Source organism: Colias eurytheme, chromosome 28 (genome assembly GCF_061535395.1).
Source record: "Colias eurytheme isolate Ceu_HAF_F1 chromosome 28, ilColEury1 Martin Lab GWU primary, whole genome shotgun sequence".
Taxonomy (NCBI): domain Eukaryota; kingdom Metazoa; phylum Arthropoda; class Insecta; order Lepidoptera; family Pieridae; genus Colias; species Colias eurytheme.
The window spans coordinates 5876210-5894295 of NC_143007.1; the positions used below are offsets into that span (position 1 = coordinate 5876210).

An 18086-nucleotide genomic window follows, 5' to 3' on the forward strand; every position below is an offset into this window, starting at 1 on the left:
TGAAACTGAACAACTTTTGTTCTACAACTTTGCTGAATTCGTAAAAAAAAATTGGACTTTGTAAGGAAACTTCGCTAATCAGCTGACAGATTTCCATACAAAGTCCAAATTTTTTTCTATATAATATAAATAGATATTATAATTATATATAATAATTATATAATAAGATATAATATAAACTACCTAATCACTAAACTACCTATCTGTCCGATTTATTCCAGATATTGATGCATGCCAAAAAGGAGGACTAGGCCTACTGGGGATACCTCTTTAAAAAAAACGCACCTAAGGTTCTTACCTCACAGGTGGTGTGGAAAAAGAACCAATACAATACAACAGTGAATATATATATATATATATACTAGCGGTCCGCCCCGGCTTCGCCCGTGGTACATATTTCGCAATAAAAGGTTGTGCCAAATTTCATCAAAATCGGCCCAGTAGTTTATGCGTGAAAACCATACATACATACATACATACATACATACATACATACAAACCTTTCCTCTTTATAATATTAGTATAGATTTAAAAATTGCGGGACGTAGCGTTTGCGGCGGTACCGGCCAGCCGCCCGGCTATATATTTTATACCCGTGCGAAGCCGGAGCGGGCCGCTATGTTTTTATATACAACGTTCATAATTTTTCTGTAGTGTATTTACTATTTAGTATCAGCATTGCACCCGTGCGAAGCCGGGGCGGGTCGCTAGTTAAGTTAATAAATAACAAAATCTTTTCAAATCTGTCTTTTTCTTCATAAACCTATCTTACAAAAAAATACCCAAACATTTATAGATATTTTGCCAGTTTTTCGGATAAAAAGTTTTTGTAATAGTTGGCAACATTGACGTAAGGATTCGCCATCTCGTTCGGGTATACGCCGATGTGATCTCTAGTACATTCTCCCTCTACGCAAATTACAAAGTTACAAACGTCAGTTCACAGCTGTCAGGTACAGATAACGAATATTTGTTTGTGTCAGGCAATAGGGATGTCCATAAAATCGGTATTATTAATATTATTTTTTTGTTATTTTATGTAAGACTCAATAATTATTTAAAAAATATTTGTTACATGATCATCTCATATTATAGTTTCATTTTCTAAATCGAGTTTTTTCATTTAATTTACATTTAGGCTAAAATAACGTGATGCATAAACTGTCAACCGTGATGCATGTAATATGACTTCTATTTCCAAGTTTCTGAAGCGAGCTTGCGCGGAAAATTTGCAAGCCGCATTGTGATTTGTGAATGTGATTTTGCGAGTAAAAAAGTACCCAAACGTAACGATTAACATAACTCGGTTGTTGACCTTACTTCTGTCAAACGCGGAAATTGTCCAAAAAGGGACAGTTTTATTTTATAAATAAGTAAAGTGATATAAAACCAGTTCAAACCTTTCACGTTGAAAGAAATGTGATAAAAGTATTCTTTCACGTGCCGTGCGAGTGTAAATCACACTTGTTATTATTAATTTATGGGCGTACAATTGATATAGTGTGATTGTATATAAAATGGATAGCAAGGAAGAATATCATGATCCTGATTATCCGGAAGCGCCGGTTTGTGTAAAAGAAGAACCGCCAAAAATAAACGAGGAGGAGAAAATAGATAGAATCAAGAAAATTATTCACCGTGAATTCGCTAATGAAGTTGACGCCAGGGAAAACGAAGTTATGCTAATAGATCAAAGGTTAGTCTGAATGAAATGTTATTTTCGTGATTTTGAATCAACTACTTACGCGTAAATTATATGCGCTATAGTAAAACAATATCACTGTAGGTATAACTTATGTTTTGTTTACATGTGTCATTTATTGAGCATGTGCCTACATTTTATTTCTTTTTTTTATTATCTATTTTCTTAAATTATTAAATTAACATTTTAAAGCAAGATTTTATGTTAAATAATAAATTATGATTATGTTCTATAGGGTGTAGATATTGTAAGACATTTATAAATGTTGTTTTAATTGAGTTATTTCTTTCTGTACTGTTGTACTAGTGTTCTAGACTATGGTGTAGAAATAATTACAATATTCGTTTCAAATTTGCCATATTTAAGGTCCTTTTTTTTAATTACATTGAGTTATTCAAGAGGAATGTTATATACATAATTTAATATGTTTCAAACAAAGCGGGTGGAAAGTTATGAATAAATTATAAATACAATTTTTTGAAGCAAATAAATAATATTACAGGATGACCACAGCTCGACGGTATCTCCATCAGCTGAGGTATACCCTCGTTAATAATTACTATAAGGATCAGAAGCTACAGTTGACGGCAAGCCAGATAAATGACGATATTGCCGCTCAAGCCGAACCGAGAGCTAAAACTGAGGTATGTTTTATGTTTAAAATGTGAATAAATGTGTTTGAGGGGTATTCACATGAAAAAGTCGCGTAAATATAGCGTAATATTTAAAAGAATGTGAAATATGTGATTTGTCTTGTCTGCTGTTTTACACAGTAAATGGCTTGAACTGCAAGGCTAAACAGGAACCAACTCTATTTTTTATTAAAGAATAGATATAAACATAAATTATTATAGATCAGATAATATTGAAGCTTGCGGTGACATTCGAAAATGAAAAAACCGGCCAAGTGCGAGTCGGGCTCGCGCACAAAGGGTTCCGTAGCAGCAAATATAATAAATTACAGTTAAATCAACCTATCTCAAAAACTATAAGAGATACTTTGATCAAACCAAAAATCGTTGAAAGAGTTAATTAGCATGCATCACCTCTATTTTTTTTAGAATTTTATACCCCGTAGTTATAAAAATAGAGGGGGGGGGACATACTTTTTACGACTTTGAGAGCTGATATCTCAAAAACCGTTCACTTTAAGAAAAATGTTTTTTAGAAAACTTTATATCATTTTAAAAGACCTTTCCATTGATACCCCACACGGGTATGTACATCGAAAAAAAAAATTTCATCCCTCAGTTACATGTATGGGGGGCCCCACCCCCAATTCTTTTTTTTACTATTTAGTGTCATATTTTTGTAGCGGTTCATACAACACATATTCCCATCAAATTTCATCACTGTAGTACTTATAGTTTCCGAGTAAATCGGCTGTGACAGACGGACAGACGGACAGACGGACATGACGAAACTATAAGGGTTCCGTTTTTGCCATTTTGGCTACGGAACCCTAAAAAGAGTGTGTGTACCGAGCACACATGACAGAAGTGAAACTTCTTTGGCAAGATTCAAAGATACCAAAATCGTCGCCTTACCTGACGGTATTGCCATGACTCTACCTTGAAATTTTACTCTCAATGCGTCCAAAGAAGTTTCTCAAGAATATGAAAGAATTCAAATTAACTCCTTTTCATTTTTTTAAATTTTTGTAATGTTTATAAAATTTGTAATCCTATATAATATATTGTACACATTTCAGGTAGCTCAAGTACTCCGCGATGGTCAACGCAGACTGCATCCGTCCGTTCGTAAGTTACTCGGAAAGAAAACGGCCGATTTGGATGAGATTTTCAAATTCCGAGGGCCAAGGAATAAAACAAGGAAGGATTATTCGGTGAGCTACATTATTCTAACGTTCTACTATTACTAAGACGTAAATCTGTTTTAGGGTAATTTTTTGTTCTTTTTTCATTTGCAATCTATATGAAATTTAGGATAGGCGTAGAGATAGGATATATTCATGTACGTTAAGTTTTGTCAGTATTGCAATGAGCAATTTTCTTTAAATAAAGTTTATTTCAATTTTAATATTAATGATCTATGTGCACATTGTAAATTTTACTTACATATGTTACGCTTTTTAAATGGTTTAATTATAAGCGACGTAAAAATCTACTATTAGGTGAAATCAGGTCATCAAATTATTATTAACTAATTGTGCCCTGCGGTTTTACCCGCAGCGCGCCACTCCTGTTGGTCTTAGCGTGATGATATAAAGCCAAATAGCCTTCCTCGATAAATGGGCTATCTGATACCGAAAGAATTTTTAAAATCGGACCAGTAGTTCCTGAGATTAGCGCATTCAAACAAACAAACTCTTCAGCTTTATGATTAGTATAGATTTTAAGCTATTGCATAGCTTCTATCGCGGGCCTTGAGCGCGGGGACCGAATCCAGAAATTTAGTAACGAAAAACCTCACGCTCCCCACTCCGACGGACGCGGAGGTGTGGCTTGAAGGCATAGCATGCAATAGCTTTACCGCGGCAATCCCCGAGTGCCACACGTCTTTTTATTAAATCACAACTGGAAAATATTAATTAACCATATAACATTTCTCTTCCAGGCAATGTTACAAACAAGGAACTACACAATATCTGCCGATTCGACGAAAACGCTCAGACCGGAAGTGCCTGAAGATCAAAAGGAACCGCAGGAGATTATACCGGAAACGTCGAATAGACCAAAAAAGATACCGCGACATATTGAGCCGAAAGTTGAAAATGTGTTGACGTTAGATGAAATTACGAGGAATAAGATGAAACATCGATACAGGATTATTATAGGTGAGTTTAATTCTCATTAAATGAATAGGATAGATTCAGTGACAGGTTGTGACATCATAGCTATTAATTCAAACGAACTTATAATGTAAGTTAAGCTATTATTTTAAATTTATTTGAGAGTAAGGCAAAATAAGATAAACTGTTATTTATATGCAAATAAGATTTCTAAGTAGATTTTATTTATCAACATGGACGTTTGACAAAAAAAAATTATTGATGTTCCTGTACTGAGTTGGATATCAACATAGATAATTTACACATTTTTTACATTTTATACATTTTTGCTGCCTTCTCTCTGTAGAAATTGTTGTATTACAAACTGATTTGTGTTACATAGTATTGCCAGCAACATGTTAACCTAATATGTTTTTTGCTATGTACAAATGTAAATACAATTATATCATGAACAAAATACTATATAATATAATTAGTATTAAAATAAATATCGCCTTTTTATCTCTAACTTATTTATAATGTTTTGATGTGTGTTTGTGCTTGTTGAAATAAATGCTTTTTCTTTTTAAATTTGTTGTGTTATGAAGCAAATAAACGTTTTTTGAAGTGAAACTTCTTTATCGGGGTTGGAAAAAAATTTAGTGTAACATTTTTTCGTTACGCGTGACATATTTCCGTTACGCGCCATATTTTTCTTATCCCTACCACGCGTGATTCGACGTATTTCTGTAAAGTTGCATATAGGTAGTAAATTATTTTTTGAAAAATAAGGCCATAAAGAAGTTTCACTTCTTAAGTGTGTACACTAGTACACGCACACATTTTTTTTATACAATTTTCGCACAGGCAACACATCGAAATACGTCCCGCCCGCGTCCCGGCTGGACCGGTCCACGCACAAGTGGCTGCTGTACGTGCGAGGTCCGCACGCGAGCCCGGACCTGTCCGCGGTCGTGACGTCCGTCACCGCGCGGCTGCACCACTCGTACGCGCCGCACCATGTCGTGCATCTGCGGTGAGTGGGGGAAATGACTAAAAATGGGAAAAAATTAATAAAAATTTTATGTTTTATCTAGTGTATGATTAGCTGTAAGGTACCGTATAAAAATAAATAATAGGAGGGAAAATACAAAAAATGGGGACAAAATTACAAAACATAGGAAAAAATACTAAAATGGCTCTTTAATTTTAATACAATGTTATGCCTCAATTTTTTTGAAGTGAAAACTTCTTTAGCGGCGTTGAGCACTTTTTCTGTAATGGGTATAAAATCTTAAACTCGCGTCAGGACACGTGACCTGATCGAAAAAGCGTAAGACGGATGGATATTAAACATGCTCAACGTTAATAATCGAGTTTTCACTTCTGCCGGCACTCCCGGAGTGCAACCCGTCTTTTTTTATTATAGTTTATCATCACTACATAGTATCACCATGTATGCAATTTAAGAGTACCATATAGAGTGGTATTTGTGTATTTTTTTGGTATTTTATTGTTTTAGATGATAGAACCTATAATAATATATAGAATAAGGGCGTAGGGATGTGACGACCCCATCGCCCACGGTTGGAATATCTATTGTCTACGTGACAATAGATATTCCACCCGTGCAATCAGTCAACCCGCAGGACACCTTGTGGCGGGGTGTCGGGGAGTAGCGACCCCGCGGGAACCGAGTGCTCCCGGGGGAGGCCCCTGTCTTCATCTCTGGCTTGCCTTAACCGGCCGGCCAGAGTGGAGTCGCGAGAGCTTTTAGCTCGAAGGGTGGATGCGAAGCGTAAGTGGCGAGTGGGCACGTGATGCTGGACCCTCAGGGAGCGCGTGATCGTAGTTTAAAGTCCAGGGACGCCTCTCCACCCTTAGCTGCCCACAATATGTTGCCCCCTTGTCGCACTATTGCAGCGACTTATTCCGGGGGCCCATACAGTGAGAGGGCGAGTCACCACCTGCCAACATATTTTTACTTTCTTTTAGTAGAAAGGCAGGTGCCATAGTTTCCCATAGTCCTCAGTACCAGTCCATTTAGCATCCCAATCCATAGCCCAATCATTAAATTTCCATACCCTGCAATAGTCCTACATCGGCCGCGGACTGCCCAGGGCTGTATCTCTATAGTGCAGTCATGGGCAGGCTGCGGCTGGTGTCCCACAACACATTAAAATTCTCGAAAGGGCCTCTGCGTGTTGGATCCGTGTCCCCACGTAAGCCTTCCAAAGATCCGGGTACTGTCCTTCTGGTGGTACCCGAGTATTATGGAGTATAGAATAATAATAAATAGACCTATAACTTATTCTACAAAATTCCCCACAGAAAACCGCCGTTCCACATATCGCGTCGCGGCTGGGGAGAATTCCCCGTTTCCCTCGAGTTGCATTTCCCACGACCGGACGTCAATCGGCCTGCTGTACTAACGCATACAATAGCGCTCGACCGCCACTACACCGGCCTGCAGACGCTTGGTGAGTGAGTGAGTTAGTGAGTGAGTGAGTTGGTGGGTGGGTGAGTGAGTTGGTTTTTAAATGCGAGATAAAGTGACTGAATGGAAAGTTATAAATTGAATGAGTGAGTGAATGAATGATTTATTAAGACTGATTTGTAATTGTGAGATTTATGAGTTTTTCTGGACTGAATAACGTGTTATTAGTGCTATTAGTTGAAGTGAATGACATGTTAACGCGTTGTGAATGGTTAAAAGTGTGAGTGAATGTTATTTATTATGACATTGACACATATGATCGAAACAAAATATTTGTTTGTAAAAAGTGTTGTATTCATAAATATTTTGCTGTAATTTCAGGCGCGGAAACAGTAGTAGACGTGTGGCTATACAGCACACCGGAAATGTTGAAATACGAGTATAAAGACGACGACACAACACACTCACTAACAACAGACAACACAGAGGACACAGAACACACAGATGATAAAAGCACAGATAATACAGAAGTACAGATTAAACAAGAACCCACCGAAAGCACAGATAATCATATCAACGAAAATGACAGTTGGCTAGATTTCTTCGCGAATCAAACGGCTGTCAGCGTAGACGACATGCTAGTGAAGAATATTAAAAAAGAAACAGCAGAAACTCCAGTTCAAAATGACGTCACAGTTAACCAAATAGCCGACGAAATACCGAGCAGCATAGAACAGCCGTGGAAGAAAAGAATAATGAAATACATGGACCCGACCACAGGGAAAATATATTACCTAGAAATGGACAGGAAACTCGATTTGAGCAAAGTGCAAGAAATAGTAATCAATTCGAAGGGCAACGTGCAAACGGCCAAAATAAGTCCCGTCAAAAATGGTGTGAAAAAAATTAAAAAAGGTGTATCTTTACTGAAACCAGAGGTTAAAAGTCTGCTCAACGAACAGAAGTTTGAAAGAAATAGACTGCCGAGTCATATAGAAAACGATCATTGTTATTTGGGCTTTAATTTCTATGATTCTATGGAAAAAGAGACGAAATTAGATGAGTTTAAGAAGATAGTTGAACGATTGACAAGTGTGCGGCAAGTGGTTAAGTATTTGTTAAAGAAAATACCGCTGGTTAGTGAGGAGGCGAAGAAAAGTGATTTTGTCAAGTGTTTTCCGTTTGTTGTGGAGAATGAGGAACGATATTGGAAGTTGGATTTTGCTAAACGGAGAAATATTGAGGTGAGTTGTTTTAAAAGTTGTTGTATAATAAAATTTTAGATTACAAGCCCATGTTGAAAAAGTTATGAGTCATTTGAACCACCAGGTGACCTATCTAGAACGATATAAGGGCATAAAATAAAAAAAAATGTTGTGTGGTTTTATGAAACCACGGTAAAAGTGAAACTGTTCGAACGGTTCCGAACACTGCTTTGTGTAGCGCATGTCGCTTGACGGTCGGCTGCCGAGTAGGTATACCTACTCGGCAGCCGCGATACACGCGACATGCGCTACACAGACCAAATAGTTTGAGACGATGTAATAAAAGTTTCACTTTAATTAATAATTCAGCACTATGCCGTCACTTGTAAGCTGTCCAACTGAGTGCAGATGAGAATTCGAAAGTACAGGTAGAGATTTTTTCCCCTTGTATCCATGATTTTTGTACGGCATTGCGGATCCGATTAAATCATTTAACCCTTTTTCAACATAGGCCTGTAGTCTATAATATGTTTATATTGTCAATGTATAATATTTGTCTATTTTTGAACACACACGCACAAAAATTGCTAATTTAGATCTATTACATGTAAAAACATGTGTGTAAAAAGTCATACAAACATACAATATGTTTGATTGTATGTTCTGTTTATAATATTGTTTACTTCGGTAATTCCAGTTATTAGTAAAATATATATAAAATTATCACCATATTGTCAGTTCGTTTTACGTTTCTTTACAAAACGTTAATTTCTCATTCACAGTGGTCGCGAGCGAAACTAATCAACAAGTTACTTGTAGAAAACTTCAAATCTACCACAGAAAAAATATGGCGAACGAAACAGATTCTTGTATACGCTAGACTACACGGCTACTACCCGATACGGCCGGAGAGCGTTCACACACAACCAGACAGACAAACAGACGAATGGTCATCGTGGAACGATATGGAAAACACAAGAAGCCTAGAATCAAACATAAAAGAAGTCTACCCGAACGCAAGTGACATAACTAGCCTGTCAATATTCGACATTGAAAGATACAAAGTGACGGATTCAGTGGTCCTGTCAGATTCTGACGAAGATATTGACGTGGTGTGCGATAGGAAAAGTGTAGTGCGCAAAAAGTGTGATAGTGCAGTGGATTTGAGTGTTTTACCGGTGGCTAGTGATGACGAGAGACATAGGTTCGTGTTTGTTGAGCGGAAGTGTGCGGATATCGGGATCGAGTTGCGGAACGAGGATGTGGGGAACGGATATTCGTATAGGTGAGTTTATTTACTTATAACCCAAGCGGCCCGATCGGTCCCAGACACAATAGATTTTCTATTGTGTCTGTGGTTCCGGGGCCTGAGTTATTAAGAAGACAATAAATCTATACTAATATTATAAAGCTACTATAGTTTGTTTGAACACACTAATCTCAGGAAATACTGGTCCGATTTGAATAATTATTTTGGTGTTAGATACCCTATTTATCGAGGAAGGCTATAGGCTATCATATCGCTAATACCAAGAGGAGCGGAGCCACGTGGGTGAAACCGCGGGGTGCAGCTAGTGTGAAATAAATTAATATGTTAATTAGTAAAGATGCAGCTTTCTCATTGTAAAAGAATGTTTAACTTTGTTGAATAGTTTACAACTTACATATTTAAAAATTATTTCACTTAAATCGTAAAGCCGGGTATCCACTTAGGTTCGCCGTGGTTTGCGAACACTGTGTGCTCCGCGAACGTGAACGTGTACAGTGTACACACTTAGGCTGCAACATCAGTGCTCCTGTCGGAGCACACATTCCGCGCACCGGTCTCCAGTCGACACACGACAGACGGTCGGTGCAAACATGCCGCCTCCAGAATTAGTAGGAAGTGCAGCTTATATTTTGATGCATTATATTGTGATGGAATACAAACGACCTCCTCGATTTTGGCAAGCTAAAATGTATAAGGGAAGAATAAATAATGAAATAATGCATATATTCATCATTTCATCGGACCACTCCATGTTCGCGAACTTACAAACACACGCTCGCGTCCACGAACAAACTGCGCTCCCCTTTGAGATCGCGCAAAAAACCGCTTTCCGAGCGCTCCGCCGTGCTCCGATCGTGCTCCAGTCGCGCTCCGCGATCACGACGTATCCATTATGTTTGGTTTGCGGAGCGGGCGCGTTCGCAAACCACGGCGAACCTAAGTGGATACCCGGCTTAACACGGAAACAAAATAAAATTATTTTAAATATTATACATATGTATAGGTGATGTAATGAAAGTTAATGAGATATATCCTTAGTTACTTTTATAGATATAGCTATAAATATTCAGACAAGATCTAGAACACCATTTTTTGAATTAATTTGAACTATTTTTTTTTTTTAATTTTACAGCGCAGTGCACGCAGTACTGTTATCAGCGATGCGCAGTTTTGCGGAAGAACTCATAAGGGACTCGCTGGCTGTGAAATTAATGGAAGGAGCCTCGGCACACCATCCGCCGCCTACGTGGAGCGGGTTTGATAATATTATTTTTTTTTGTTTCATGCACCTCTAATAAGAAATTACGGAATTTTATTCAATTCAGTTTAAATATTGTCTAATAACTAATCCATTGAATTGAATATTTAAACTGATTTAGTCAAAAAATTTATTTACCCCTTTGGAAAAAATCTATTAAACAAAATATATTTAAAATGCATGGAAGAGATTACTTTTTAAACAATAATGTTTTTATTGTATAAATAATAATCTATGCATTTCTGAGTGTTGCTAGTTTAAGTTGATTGTAATATTATGGGCACAATACGTCATTTTAAATTAAGTAAATTTATATACAGAGTATCTTATATGTAGGGTAGGAAATAACAAAATAATATTTTTTATACATCAATTATTATTTATAACTATTTTCACTTATAATTTACATTTAAGCTTGTATTGATACACGCATACATGACTATTACACCTAAATCTATTTCCTTTTGTCAATATAGTTTACAGTTAGAGGTTGACACAATATGTCATTGTTACATAATTACAATTATGTAACTGATAAAATTAGTAATTACACTATAATTGTACTAATGATGTTGTTTATTAAAAGTAAACTAAAAGTAATATAATTTATTTATTGCAGTTCATCATCCCGTATCCCGGTGCATTTGCAGCACGTGTTCCGAGCGGCGCAGTCGCACGCGCACATGTCGAACAGCGGGCTGGCGACCAACAGAGTGGACGCGCACTCTATATAATATACCGTTTTCATATGTGACGTGTTTTATTTTTGTTGATTTTGACATAATTATCCTACAAGTTCTACTTATCATTCAAGTATTTATCCTAGAAATCCAATATATCCTACAAATTCAACTTATCCTACAAATTAGACTTATCCTACAAATCCAACTTATCCTACGAATTCTACTTATTCCTACGAATTCTACTTATCCTACAAATTCTTCTTATCCTACAAATTCTACTTATCTTACAAATCCAACTTATTATACAATTTCGACATCACACAAATCCAACCTATTCTACAATTTCTACTTATCCTACAAATTCGACTTATCCTACAAATTCTACTTATCATACAAATTCGACTTATCCTACCAATGCTACTTATCCTACAAATGCTACTTATCCTACAAATTCTACTTATCCTATTTATTTTTCTAGAAGTACTAATTATCCTACAAGTCGCACTTATTCTACCATTTCATAGATGGATGTTTGTTACTGCACTATTAAGTTAAATAATTTGGAAAATCCAAAAGTGCACGCCTCATAATTTTTTTTTAATAAATATTTATTAATTATTATTTTTGTTTATTTAATAACAATTAAACCACATCGAATCAGACCCTGAAAAATGAAAGGGTTCTATTCCTGAGCATACTCAAGCGTAAGAGAAAAAAAAAGACTCGATTAGTAAAGTATTTCGGTCGCTATCGTGTTAACAAGAAAAAGGATCCGCACATACAGACACACGGACGTCCAAGACAGAACTTTTTTAAACTGTTTTTTAACTAGTTTAAATAACAAAAATGACATCAAAAATATCATGAACGTTAAAAATAGTGTTTTTTCTTAATATGTGTGTGTATGTATTATCTTACAAGTGCAATGTATGATACATAAAGACATTTTAAGTTTGAAAAATCAGATGTTTTGCGCGAAGTGACAGTAGTACCCACCTCAACGCTTCGCTTATGAGGCGTGCAAAAGTCGATAGAGTTTATAAACAAAAAATGATACAGAATTGAATTGAAAATTAATAAGTAGAAAAAATAAATAAATTTTACTATTTATGTGTTGCTTCTTGGATCTACAGAAATTAAAATAAAATAATTCATAGCAAATATTATATTTTGAAACTAGATCTGTGATTTTGAACTTGGGTACAGGCCAAAATATACTTATGACGTCGTTGCCAAAGATAATTGGAAAAGCTAAAAAGTATTTCAAGATATATCAAGAGTCTTCATTTTCTACTAATAATACGTCATGTGCACGCTTTCCACAAATAACAACAAATTCAATTTTTCATACTAATACTTAGTTTTACTTTACCTGTATGTGTTAATTTTTGAGCCTTCACCCACCAGTTAAATCTCCATTTATAAATATCCATCAACTACACACTAGAACTTTTGTTTCACTTTTGGTACCACAATGGAATCTGTTAAACAATCCATGACAGACATGGCCGCTCTGTTCAATGCTAAAATGGCTGAATTTCAGCGTGACTTGCAGAATGTTAATAACACTAACAATTCGCAACCTGCTTCTACCAGCCCCACTTCAAAATTAGCAGCAGAATTCAACATTTTCCGCTCCTTCGTTGTAGCTTCTCTCCACACATTGCAATCACAAATTGAGTTCCTCTCACAGCAATATATAAAATGGGAGATGAGAAGTCGGAGGAAAATGTTACTTATACATGGAATACCTGAAGCACCGAAGGAAATTCCTGCCAACCTGGTATCCAAAGTGGTAATGGATCATATGAATATTCCACAATTTCAACAGGAAGCAATCTCCCGGTGTCATCGTCTGGGTTCTACGAAATCAGATAAGCCCAGGCCCATCATTGTTAAGTTTATAGATGTTTCTTTAAGAGATACTATCTGGTATTCCAAGACCTCTCTAAAGGGCAGTGGTTATACGGTCTCTGAATTCCTTATAAAAGAAAGACATGATGTTTTTATTTCTGCAAGAGCTCGCTTTGGTGTAACCAATTGCTGGACTAAGGATGGGTATATTATTATTCAAGCCTCGGATGGAAAAAGACATAAAGTCACAATGATGTCTGAGCTTGACAGCATTCCTTCTACTGCTGCGGGTGCCCCTGGTTTGGCCACAACTTCCACAAATGTACCACATAACTCTAAGCAGATTTCAAACGTAAGACCCAAGAGGTGCGGCAAAGGCAAGTAAGAACTCAGCGTTTCTTTACTTCAATTTTACTTTATTTTTTTCCAAATTAGTTTATACATTTAAATTACTTTGACTATTGTATTTACTTTTTCTTTCTCGTACCGTCTTCATTGTACCGTCTTATCTAGTCTCTTGGTTTTATTACTGCTATGCTAGCTTTTTTTTTTTTTTTTTTTAAATACCCGAATTTATTTTAATCGTTGACCGCTACTTTTAATTTTGTTTTACCTTTGTTTTTGTATAATTGTTTATTAAGTACCCTTTTACTGTCAGTCCAAATTTGACAACTGACATTTTGTCAACGTTCATTTTTATATAATTTTTAGTGGCGTGGATGCTAGCATTTTTGACATATCACAGACGGTTAACGATCAATGTTTAGTTTTTGTTTTAGTTTTATTCTATATTATTAATAAGATGTAACTGGTGGCAAAGGTTATGTTTGATAGATTTTTTTTTTTTTTTACATTGTTTTTTGTTATATTTTATTATTCGTAAATTATTCATTCTATAATAATATATTATATATTTTAATATTTATTGTATTATATTACATATATTATGGCTCTTAATTCTAGTTCAGATAACGAAAGTTTTATTTCACTTACTTCAAATAGTGATTGTTCAGAAGACGACAGTTTTCATAGTTTAACTTGTTCTCCTTCCCCTTGTATTTCTAACCTCTTCTCTAATGTTCATAACTTAAATTTCGTACATATAAACGCACAGAGTATTCCGGCTCATTATCCTGATCTCCTTGCTACTTTTGACTCCAACCCTGTTCATGCAATTTTAATTTCCGAGTCCTGGCTTAAACCCTGTCTTCCTTCTTCTTCCTATAGTATTCCCGGATTTAATTTGATAAGAAACGACCGCGTCGACAGAGTCGGTGGAGGGGTAGCTATATATTTACGTACACATATTCCTTACTCCATTATTAGTTCTTCCCCTCAGCCGCCACCTGGCGATGCGGCTGAACATCTTCTTATTGAAATTACTTCCTCGAATACTAAAATCCTTCTCGGTGTTTTTTACTCCCCCAACCTTACTGTTAATTATTTCCCATCCTTTGATCATATCCTTGAATCCTTCTCGCCACTTTATAAACATGTTATATTTATGGGAGATTTTAACACTTGCTTACTCAAGGGTGACCATCGTAGTAAAAAACTCTTATCTATTCTTGATTCCTATAATTTTAAAGTCCTTCCTTTACAGGCTACTCATTCCTCTCCCAACTGTACTCCATCTCTCCTTGATCTTGTCATTGTTTCCTCACCAGAGCATGTCACCGAGCATGGCCAGTGTCCGGCTGACATGTTTTCCTATCACGACCTCCTTTTCCTTTCTTACAAGATAAAACCCCCCAAGTATAAACCAAAGATTGTCATGTCACGCAATTTTGCTAAAATAAATGTTGATCGACTTTCCGAAGACGCTAATAACATGGACTGGTCGGTTATTCGGTCTGCTGATACTATCGATGACAAAGTGTCCCTTTTTAATTCTTTAATTCTGCAACTGTACGATTCACATGCACCATTGCGTCCTGTTAAGCTTAAGCACTTGCCAGCTCCTTGGATGTCCGATAACCTAAAAAAACTTTTACGAAAGAAGGCTCGAGCAAAGGCTAAATTAAAGTCGTCAAACACGGATATTAATCGGGAGAAGTTTAATATGATTCGAAATCGATGCAATACGTTGTGTAGGGATGCTCAGAGACAGCACATTGCTAAATCCGTTGACAATGGTGATCCGTCAAAAATGTGGAAATTCCTCAAATCCCTAGGAATTGGTAAATCCCCACCCAATTCTTATCCTAGTTCAGTTGATGTCAACAACCTCAATTCCCACTTTTCTAATCCTTCTTCAAATTTCCTTCCAAACTTAAAACATAGTACATTAAATTATCTTAATACCTTACCTCTTCCCAGTTCTCCTCCCTTTGTATTCCGTCGGTTCACTGAGGACAGTGTTAAGAGAAGCATGTTGTCAATCTCCTCAAAGGCAGTTGGTAGTGACTGTATTGGTCGAAGCATGATCATCCCTATCCTTTCCATCATTATTCCTATTATCACCCACATCCTGAATTTTTCTATATCGACGGGAAAGTTTCCGAGTGATTGGAAAAATGCTCACATTGTCCCTCTTCCCAAAAAACCGAATCCCTCTATATCATCCGATTTCCGACCGATTGCTATCCTGCCATTTTTATCCAAGGTCCTTGAACGGTTGGTACAGGAGCAACTTAGTATTTTCCTTAATCATCACAAACTCCTTAATCCTTTCCAGTCAGGTTTCCGACCAGGTCACAGCACTACTACTGCACTGATTAAAATTACAGACGATATTCGCCGAGGTTTCGACAACAGGGAGCTTACAATACTCACACTGCTAGATCTGAGCAACGCTTTCAATAGTGTCGATCATGATGTATTGTTAGCTGTACTACGCTCTCTTAATTTATCTGCCTCGGCCATAGACTGGGTACATAGTTACTTGGAGGGACGTCGACAGCGTGTGCTGATCGAGGAGCTTTCTTCGACATGGTGCAATGTCTCTGCTGGCGTTCCTCAGGGTGGCGTGTTATCTCCCCTCCTTTTTTCCATTTTCATCAACACAATCTCCACTAATATTGTATCATCCTACCACATGTATGCGGACGATTTCCAGTTATATAAACATGCCTCTCTTCTCGAACTACCTGAAGCGATTTTACAAGTTAATAGGGATCTTGCAACTATTGTCAAGTGGTGCAAGAACTATGGTTTAACAGTTAATCCAACAAAAACTAAAGCTATTATATTCGGAAGTAGGCAATTAGTCTCAAAAATTGACTGGACCAATTTACCTAATGTTATCGTTGATGATGTACTTGTCCCTTATTCCACTCAGGTTAAAAATTTAGGCTTGACGCTCGATCAAACCTTTTCTTGGGACGAGCAAATCAAACAAGTGCAAAAAAGGGTATTTTCATCTGCATTTTCGTTACGGCGCTTACGGAACTTTCTTCCAATCTCTACCAAAATTACGTTGGCACAATGTCTTCTCCTTCCTCTTCTCGATTTTTCCGATTCCTGCTATCCTGATATTTATGAATATCAACTGGACACCCTTGAGAAGCTTCAAAATTTCTGCATAAGATTCATTTACGGTTTACGCAAGTTTGACCATGTTTCAGAGTTCAGGAAAAGGTTGAACTGGCTTCCTATTCGTTATCGCCGGGATACTCACGTGCTTCATCTCTTATACTGTATACTATTTAGCCCTAAGACTCCGCCGTACTTAAAAGATAAATTCAATTATTTAAGTTCTAATCATTCTATCTCGCTTCGATCTACTAATCTGTTATTATTAAGTACTCCTATCCGTAGTTCTAACTTTTTTAATAATTCCTACACAGTGCGCGCTATTCAGCTGTGGAATGCGTTACCTGAAAATATCAGACGTGCACAATCTCTCTCCTCCTTTAAAAAGCTACTTAAAGACTATTACCTATCCCAACAGTAGCTTCTTCAATTTTCTGTTACTACATATTCTTTTTTTTTCCCTTGCTTTCCTGTTTGCCTTCTGAAGCCAATCATTGTTTTATTCATTATATTTACCTATAATTGAGTTTTATTTTTATTTTTCTTTTATTTAGTATGTGTATGTATAGGTATTTATGTGTATATGTATTTATATATATATATATATATTTAATATTATATGTATTTGTAGTATTGTATCTATGATATTGTATTTGTTTATTTTTATGTAGGTGTATGTTTATATAATTATATATTTATTTTTGTTGTTTTTGCATTAATACTTTGTTTGTATTTTTGCACTATCCCATAATCTTCTTGCATTTCCTCTCCCGCCAGGTTGCCTGGTAGAGATTGCTGTTTAGCAATAAGGCCGCCTTTTGGGCAAATTATGCTTTTGTATTTCTACTTCTTTTTACATACTATTGTTTTCTCATATTTTGTTCAATAAAGAATTATAAATAAATAAATAAATAAAATAACGAGATACGATAAATGCTTGCATCTAGAACACTGCGTGACGTGTTTGTACTTCACCTTTAGATTGGTCTGTTAAAAGTACATGAATACAAACGCGTAACACGCGGTTCATGCGACGTTGCCGCTGCGTAGCTACCATACTATCCGGATAGGCCACCACGCGGCAACGTCGCGTCAGCTGCTTTTCATGCGGTCGCGTCGTCGTGCAATCGTGGATGCAGTTTTGTTCATTTAGTTTCTATGCAAGATGCAAGCCATAGACTATACAAGTGTACTGGATGCTATGTACAGTGAAACCTGGTTAAGTGAGACATCAAGGGACCTGCAATGTCGTTTCACTTATAGAGGTATTCCACTTACCCAGTGTCTCAGATATACAGGCATAAATAAATATCTGTCTCATTTACAGAGGGATGATAACGATTGTAGCTTTCGTTTTGACATTTTTCAAATAAACATCTGTATGATAGTAAAGCGAAACTAAAACTGAAGGTAATTGAAGCTCAAAATTTGTACTTACTTACGTACTTGGAATTACGTGTGGAATTAGTGGG

At 36.4% G+C, this 18086-nt stretch overlaps 2 protein-coding genes across 2 annotated transcripts; both read left to right on the top strand.

Annotated features, from left to right (window-relative positions):
* The first annotated feature begins 1190 nt into the window (after positions 1 to 1190).
* Positions 1191 to 11354, top strand: D12 (YEATS domain containing 2 homolog D12). Its single transcript, XM_090117664.1, has 10 exons — positions 1191 to 1696; positions 2205 to 2346; positions 3414 to 3548; positions 4280 to 4499; positions 5301 to 5469; positions 6765 to 6913; positions 7252 to 8114; positions 8858 to 9360; positions 10478 to 10600; positions 11223 to 11354. The coding sequence occupies exons 1-10, from the start codon at positions 1518 to 1520 to the stop codon at positions 11335 to 11337; spliced, it is 2598 nt and encodes an 865-aa protein (XP_089973790.1). The 5' UTR covers positions 1191 to 1517; the 3' UTR covers positions 11338 to 11354.
* Positions 11355 to 12656: 1302 nt separating this feature from the next.
* LOC149896683 (uncharacterized) lies at positions 12657 to 13675 on the top strand. Its single transcript, XM_090117674.1, has one exon. It carries the CDS (start codon positions 12761 to 12763, stop codon positions 13523 to 13525), a length of 765 nt encoding a protein of 254 aa, XP_089973800.1. The 5' UTR covers positions 12657 to 12760; the 3' UTR covers positions 13526 to 13675.
* Positions 13676 to 18086: the final 4411 nt, after the last annotated feature.

Excerpts from the sequence above, each read along its gene's own strand:
- D12 (XM_090117664.1), top strand. The coding sequence starts at position 1,518 with ATGGATAGCAAGGAAGAATATCATGATCCTGATTATCCGGAAGCGCCG. Across the intron at positions 5,470-6,764 it reads CACCATGTCGTGCATCTGCG|AAAACCGCCGTTCCACATAT; the intron begins GTGAGTGGGGGA and ends AATTCCCCACAG. Across the intron at positions 10,601-11,222 it reads CCGCCGCCTACGTGGAGCGG|TTCATCATCCCGTATCCCGG; the intron begins GTTTGATAATAT and ends TATTTATTGCAG.
- LOC149896683 (XM_090117674.1), top strand. The coding sequence starts at position 12,761 with ATGGAATCTGTTAAACAATCCATGACAGACATGGCCGCTCTGTTCAAT.